General features: G+C 42.0%; 1 protein-coding gene across 1 annotated transcript in view; it reads left to right on the top strand.

Annotated features, from left to right (window-relative positions):
* Positions 1-224: 224 nt before the first annotated feature.
* grm7 (glutamate metabotropic receptor 7) overlaps positions 225-8,159 on the top strand; it is a gene marked incomplete at both ends in the record, with an annotated part of 141,083 nt that continues 133,148 nt past the window's right edge. The window contains one exon of the mRNA XM_079242852.1: positions 225-336. Coding sequence (XP_079098978.1) covers positions 225-336 — 112 coding nt within the window. The remainder of the gene's footprint in view (positions 337-8,159) is intronic.

Here is an 8,159-nt window from a genome sequence, read left to right as displayed (position 1 = left end):
GTTCCATATCTGAAACGTCATCTTAGAATTTCTTTGCTTCAACCTCTTTTCAACATCTTCAGCATCTTTTCTCTCAAAAACTTATCTCGGAATGTTCTCCTCTTGCTTTCTTGCTCCAGATCCCTCAGATCAGCTATGCATCCACCGCCCCCGAGCTGAGCGATGACCGGCGGTACGACTTCTTCTCCCGGGTTGTTCCTCCTGACAGCTTCCAGGCCCAGGCAATGGTGGACATTGTCAAGGCCATGGGCTGGAACTACGTCTCCACGGTGGCGTCGGAGGGCAGCTACGGGGAAAAGGGCGTGGACGCCTTCACACAACTCTCCAGGGAAGCAGGTAAGAGCTCTGACCTGGGTCAGATCTGGTGGTTGTGCTTCTGTTATGTGGCTTTAGAGAAACCACAAACTGGTGTTGCTTATAGTTCTGACACAAGTTTGTTTGGTCATAGTCGGAAGAATCTAGGAAACTTTTGGTCTGCAGGTTAAGGTCGTTCTTAATGTTCCTTTGGCACGTGTTGACTCGATGTAACATGTGAACAAGAGCATGAACACTAGATTGAAGGTAAACACAATGGTGGATAGTTCAGAAGAGCACTTCTCGGACATCCTTTGCTACTACCACCATTGGTATAATTATTCCTCCCCATTGCACTGTTACAAACATTCATGCCTAGTTAGCAAGGGAATGGCGAACTGTTGTTTACCGAAATGCCATGGAAATAGAGCGTTACTGGCAGATTGACCTTTTCCTGACTTCAGAGTGCTAGTGCTGTTTACTGCCTCCTAGCGGTGACCTCCAGTATTACACTTTTGGGCAGCAGATTGTTTGCTTTTTTTGCAGCAGGTATATACACAGACATGTACAGAAGCAGCCTTATGATGGACTGGTGACCTGTCCAGGGTGTACCCTGCCTTACACCCAAAGACTGCTGGGATAGGTTCCAGCTTCCCCGCAACCCTTCATTGGACTAAGCGGTTAGAATAATGAATGAATGTACGAAAGCGTACACAGCAAGTATATCCTAGCACTTATTCTCAGGATATGTCAAAGGACTTTAGTATATTTTATCTATGTTGTGTTTTCATGTTTAGAGTTGAAGTCTTGATGTGTTTTTCATCAAATAAATATTCTGTTCAGATCCAACCAAAAGCCCAGAGACAAAGTTCAATTCAAAGGGAATTCTTTGAAGTTGGAGCAGAAAGATTGTCATCACTGATAAAAGCCTTCAGTTTAGGATTCATTCATCCTCTGAGGAGATAAAATCCTTTGATACTGATTCAGAATCCAGCTGCATCGGGGAGTATTAGTTACCTGACCTCAAGAAAATGTAAAAACTGTACTGGTCTATATCATCAACTGGTTTTACTCTTCCAACACTCATCTTTCTGACTTTTTTACTGTTATAAGATGGCTTATCTACAATCTCACAGAGTGTCTTTGTTCACAACAAAATGGACCGTAATCAAGGGTAGTCTCGACTTAACAGTGAATCGCAGTATTAATTTATCAGAAATATTCTTCCGTAGCATCATTTTGTATAAAAGGATTAAGTCTGAAAGGCACCAGCAGATCAGCTGAACTCACACATTGATCGGAAACAATGTTAAATGTCCTTGTGTTACAGCTCATGTTCTGAAATCCGCCGCTTGTAAAAACTCCAAAGCAAACAGATGAAGAAGGAACAAGAGAAGCTTCATATTCCGAAGGATATGCACTGATCTTAACAACCCCCAGACTCAAAACAAACAGGAAGCATCTCCCTTCTGACTCTGCATCAACCTGTTGGTTTGCCGGAGCTTGAAAGGAATTAATTAGGCTGCTCGGTGGTGCTGATTGGTCTCTGAATATCTCTGTGACATTTCCAACAATCTGATGACTCCTCACAGCTCACCAGTTAGGAGGTGTCCTGACATTTCTGTGCTGGAGTTTTTAAGGGATTATTAAAGGACACTGCGCTGCTGGGGAGCACTGAGGACACCCGCGGATCTCTTAACCGTTCCAACACCAATCGCTCCCTCGATGTTTCCACGCGGATAAGCCCTGGATCATTGATCTGTGGCGGCTTTTCAGCAGAGAATGTGGATGAAATGAACTTCACAGCAGTCACACAGCAGAGATCTTTATCCAAGCTGCAGCCTCAGGAAGTTCTCCAGCCTCCACAGCTGCCATGTTTGTAATGGAAATGTCAGGTTAAACGATGAGCTGACGGGTTAAACATTATTCATGGTTTATTAAAATAACAAAAGAAAAAGGCATAATGTTGTCTGGTGTTCTGTTATTTCCTCTAATTCTTTTAAATTGCCTCTCGAAGATAAATAGCGTTGAATTCAATTCATTTCAATTCAATTCCCTTTATTTGTCCCATTGGGCAGTTTAAAAGGGCATGAAAGTGGCTTCAAGTAGCTACAAGACCAGTCACAGAACAGAACAAAAATTTAATTCAGAAAACACTCAACAGTCATTTAAAACACATGAAAGTCTTTTAAATATTAGATTAAATTACTTAAAATGGTTATTTAAACACTTTACGCTGAATCCATTATTCATCCACTCCTCATTCACACTTAGTGATGATGTGCTACATGTGTAGCCACAGCTGGGGCACAATGACGGAAACGCGGCAGCCAATGTGGACCGGCGACCTCTTTCACCACCACAGAAATATCCATTCATATTCCTAAACCAGCGCTGCTGACACCGGAGGCCAGGAGGGTGAAGTGCCTTCCCAATGAGAAAGTGTGTTTGGACTTTTGACTGGTAGTTTGAGTCATTTAAGAAATCTGAACAAAAACTTTAAAAGTCCATGCCTAACAGTGAATTTGTCTATAACTAGTTCAGTTTGTGTTTGTTTTCATTTATTGAGAAGTTGTAGGAGTTAGATAGATTATGTAAACTCTGGCAGATTTGCTTATATTGTCAATATTTTCTTAGGAACAATGGTGTGTGATTCTAGAGGATCTACTGTGATCGATAGCCGATCTCTGGATGTTTCCAGGCATTTCTATCCTGTCAGGAGGTTTACGATCCAGCCATAATATGCAGTATTTATTCACAGACTTAAATGTTCGTAAATCCACGACGAGTGATACGATAACATGAATATTTATCACATTTTTAAAATAAAACAGATCACTATCACCACTATGCTGCTAAGAGACCTTTATTCTGACCTGGGCATGGTCATGAAGGTATGTTCTGTTGAATTTGCCACCAATCAGAGATCTTACATTGACAATAAATTGACAGCAAAGATCAACAAGTAAGTAAAAAGTTCTGCCTGTCTCTCTCTGTGGGTCCAGGTAGGTTTAGCTTCACAGTAAGAACTCTGTTAGTTTATATAATTGGGATTGTGTTATCTCTAGGTTTTGTCATTTTCAGTAACGGACAGAGTATCAGTGAAGATCAGTGCTGTTATAAAATGCTGTCAGGTCAGTGGGGTGTATGAGCGATAAAATCCAAGGATATTCTAAGGTTTTTACCAGACCAGGTAGTAAATTACTCATTACACTTAGAAATTCATTGACTTACAAAAAATAGTTGTGAGCATCTCTGCCAGCTACGATACCACTGCTGCCATCTGACATGTGTTGTCATTTAATTTCCATCCTACACGTTCAGCAACTCGGTCTGCTCTGCGTTTGCTAATGCGCCCCCTAGTGGAGCCCTCTGGTAACAAACACAGTGCACAAACGAGTAAGTGAACAATTACGCTGACAATGTTAGCTACGATCTGACGAGATGGAAAGGAAGACTTTCCTCAATTTATGAAGCGTAAGTAAATGACATGAGGTGCAGAGTGGCTGTTTGCTTTAATACAACCTGTGAATCGGTTAAAAATAAAAAGTATTAAATTGATTCCTGCTGAAGAGAAGTCTGATTATCTACTGAACTCTTTCATCAGAAGGACAAACAGGAAAGAGAAAGCTCAAAAGCTCCCTTTGAAAGGATCATCTAGAAACATATCAGGAATAAAGACGGAGTGTAAAAGTATCTGAGACACCATTGGAGCGTTTTTCCTCTTTCAGCTCTGTATAAGACTGAAGAATGGTCTTTCTTTGCCGTACCGCAGATGTTATCATGCAGACGCCTTCCTCACTGCATCAGTTTGTCAGCACATGAAGCAGATTTCATCCTGGTGTTCAGATGGAGCTGATGGTGAAAACGTGCTTTTGAATGAAGAAGATTCAGCCAATTCAGTCGACATGTCAGAGTACTTCACCGAGCACTTCGTGTGCTGCGGCTGTGATTAAAAATGGATGAAAACAGGCAGCATTTGTTCTGTGTCAGCGGGAGATGCTCAGATAAACTGGTTCCCACATTCAAAATGACGAGAGAAGAGTTTTAAATTCTATGTTAATGATTAAAGTGCAGAGTAATTCCAGAAGTAAAAGTTGAGCTGCAGACATCAGGAGAGGACTCTGGCATCTCTGAGGCTTCCTCCTGCCCAGGTTTTATTCCCTTAGCAAAGCACCCTGCTAGCTCTGGATCAGCAGGACTGGGAGGAAGAATGCTGCCAGATATTTGCTTTCCATCCAGCTCGTTTGGAGCCCGCTGATAACGCCCTGTGAACCTGGCTTTGGCTCTTCACTGCAGGAGTGTGTGATGTCTGGCAGCTGTTTGCTGTGTGGGGTTCTGGGAGAGATCTGATCCACTTGCAGTTGCTGTTTGCTTTACAATAAAATGTTTACAGCCTTTGAGTCGAGCAGAAAGCTGCAGCATGTCCGAGTTGATCCGAGTGGATGTTGGAATACCAGCTCCTTCTGCACACCCACTTCTGTGGTTCTAACAGCAGCTGCTTGAAGGACTGCAGGTGTTCACAAAGTTTACAAACAATTAAACTGGGTCTTCAGGTCCACCTGCTTTCTTACACAAATAGGGGATCAGCCAATCACAAGGCAGCGGCTCAATGCATTTAGTCGTGTAAATATGCTCAGTGACTTGCTGAAGTTCAATCTGAGAAGAAATATTTAGGACTTTAAACATGCCATGGAGGTTGGTCTGAGTATGTCAGAAACTGCTGATCTATTTTCACACACAATCTGAAAAAGAAACAAGCAGCAGCTGTCTGGACCAGAATGTGTTGTTGATGTCAGAGGCCAGAGGAGAATGAGGAGACTGGTTGGAGATGAAAGAAGAGGAACAACCTGAAAGCGGGCTGCAGCAGCAGAAGACCACCGGGTGCCACAGCTGTCAGCTAAGAACGGGAAACTGAAGCTACAATTCACACAGTCTCAGCAAAACTGGACAGTAGATGATGGAAAATGTCTGCTCTGATGATTCTCTGTTTCAGCTCCACATGAAGACGTTGGAGTCAGAATATAGAGAAAACAAGACGAAGCATGGATCCATCCTGACTTGTACCAACATTTCAGGCTGCTGGTGGTCTCATGGTCTGGAGGACTTTGAGCCCTTTAGGACCAGCATTGCATGGTTTAATCACCACTATGATTGTTGCTGACCGTGTCTGTCCTTTAATGACCACAGTGCAACATCTTCTGATAACTTTCTGCAGGAAAATGCAGCACTTCATCTGTGTTGTATGTGCTTGTTCCCACCTCCAGCTCTGCAGAATGTCTGCACTGTCCGCGTATGAAACAATGCACACCCTCCATGAAAACTTGGTCACGGTTTAACACGTATGTTTCACCGAGTTTCTATGGAAACTGTAATGTCTGAAAATGATCTCTCTTGTACAACAGTCCTTTAAAAATGAACTTCCTCTCAAACTGCAGAGGTGCTGAGATTGTTACAGAGCTTCCTGTCTGTTGCAGCAGGGAAACACACTTGATGGCTGAAGTTCACAGGTTACCTTTTAACCCTTCAATCCTACAAAGTCTTTCTTTGTCACAAATATTTAATTTTAATAAATTGATATCTCATTTGAGATTTACATCAAATATTTCCCAGAGTAAAAGAGAATACTGCCCTCCTACTGTGAATGTTACTGAGCTGTTCTTCATATAAAAATACACTGAATTCATTGTTTAATTTTTATATGTAACAAGGTGATTAATCACGATTAATCACAGAAAATCGCGCAATTAATCATGATTAAAATTCTAGCACTACTTTAAAGTGGAACTATTATGTGCATTTTAGGCTAACTTATTTTTATTTCTGAGCCCAGAAGGGCTGGGATTAATCAAGTTATTGTCACAAATCGCTTTATTTACTTCAGACCGACCCTCTCTGTAGGCTGTCAGATCAGCCTGTGGGCAAAAAAAGTGAATTGAGACTCTTCCGCATTAAGCCCCACCTCCCGCCACTGCACTACATCGGGAGCGCGCACCGCACCTGCTTTCACCGTCATTGTAACATCTCATAAACAGAAGGATTAGGCTCATATGAACTCAATAAAAAAAAAAACATACAATGTCAACACATAGCATACAGCCCTACATGTTGGAACCTGAATCAGAGCCTGAAAACAAAGTGGAAAACAGCAACCCACAGCAACGAATGCAGCAGGATGTCTCTCTTTGGTAAACACACCAGCCATCGTTGGAAATAACTTTATCCCACGTTTTCCACCCGCCTGATGTATTTGTACATGCCCGTGTTAACCAGTAGAAGGTAACCAATCACTGAACCTTATCCCCCGGGACGTCACAAGGATTTCCAAGTAGAAAAAACTCTCTAAAACGACGTTTTTCGTCGCAATGGAAACCGAACGGAGAGCGTGCTGGAACTCAAACTCAAACTCAAACATGCGTTTAGGTGATAAAAATCAGTGCCGTTCACATGTCTGATGAGGATTCAACACTGTAACACTGTAGAAAGCTCAGAAAACTCCAAATACCATGAAAGCACCGCTTTAAATATCACATTGTTCTTGCTTTGCAGAGGAAGAAGCTCCTCGATGCATTCGGCCAAGTTTGAGTCTGTAACGGCGTCAACACATTGGACCCGAAGGAGTTCAGGCCGCTCTGAACTGGGTTCAGATATGAATTTATTAAAAAAAAAAACTCGAAGAACAGCAACATCTGCCTCAGATGTGGGAGGTTTTAGATGATCCACAGGAGAGAAGCTGGGGTTAACGAGAAATCTTAATCCTCACACTGTTAAATTTAAAGAGCAATCCTCTGGGTCTGACATCCTTTCCTTCAACAGGCTGGAGCCCATTCAGGAATCCATGCACAGAAATGGGTCAAAGACAAGATGAGATTCAGGACTTTCTAAAGCAGAAGGCTGAAAACACTGAGAAAATTGATGATGTGGAAAGGAGAGGCTGCTGCTTAAGGAATCAGAGCTGAATGATAAAATTATTTCATTGACTAGCTTCATTTTGCCAAATATGATTTTTTGCTTGTATAAAAATCTAGATTTCCCCCCTTTAATGTACACTGCCAAATTACTCCTGGGGCTTCCACAGTAGCCTAAGCCCCCTCACTGCCTGTATACCAGAGAGGGACTAACTCAAAACTAAAATAAACATCCCAGATAGCAAACACGTTTGGGCATAATCCCAGGTGTTTTGGGCAGTTTTGGCTCAGCTGCATAACTGGCAAGTTCTGTGTGGGTCAGAAATGGTCCAAATATGAGGAGCTGACCTGGACATAGATTAGGGAAAGTCACAATCACGTGGAGTCAAGCCAAAGTTGAGGCCAAATATGGGCCAAACCAAACAGCAGATGCAGGTTAAACATTTCAGGTTGTCTGGGGTGTCAGGAAGAGTCCAAACAGCACTTGTTACCAGGTATCAGGAACTGGACTGGATTTCAGCTGTGATTCAGAGGCGGTAATGACATTTTGTTTGATCTAGTTTAAAGGCTGTTTTTACCAAAGCTAGCAGAACAACTGAGTTATTTCAACAGCTCAACAGACACGTCACATAATGAGACAAAGGACTGCGGTCAAGTGAGCCAACGTGTAAGAAATTCACCTGTTTTCTTGAACAGATTTGTCTTTTTGAGAAACCACAGGTTAGAATGGAGTATGACAACATCCCCAAGATGTTGTTTACTTCCACAGAGGCCACAGATGTAATTTTATATGGTGGACAAGCCAAACTTTAATGTTTTCAATGAGTTTCATATGTTCTAAGGAAAGAAAAGAAAGATATTTTATTTGATGTGAAAAAATCTAGGATTTTACAAAATCGCCCAACTCTGGCTAAACAGGAGTCAAATACCGTTAAAGTGGCTTAGAAAATATTATCA

This window comes from Telmatherina bonti (assembly GCF_933228915.1).
Source record: "Telmatherina bonti genome assembly, chromosome: 6".
Classification (NCBI taxonomy): domain Eukaryota; kingdom Metazoa; phylum Chordata; class Actinopteri; order Atheriniformes; family Telmatherinidae; genus Telmatherina; species Telmatherina bonti.
The sequence above is the reverse complement of the archived record's forward strand: the minus strand, read 5'-3'. Positions and strand labels throughout refer to the sequence as shown.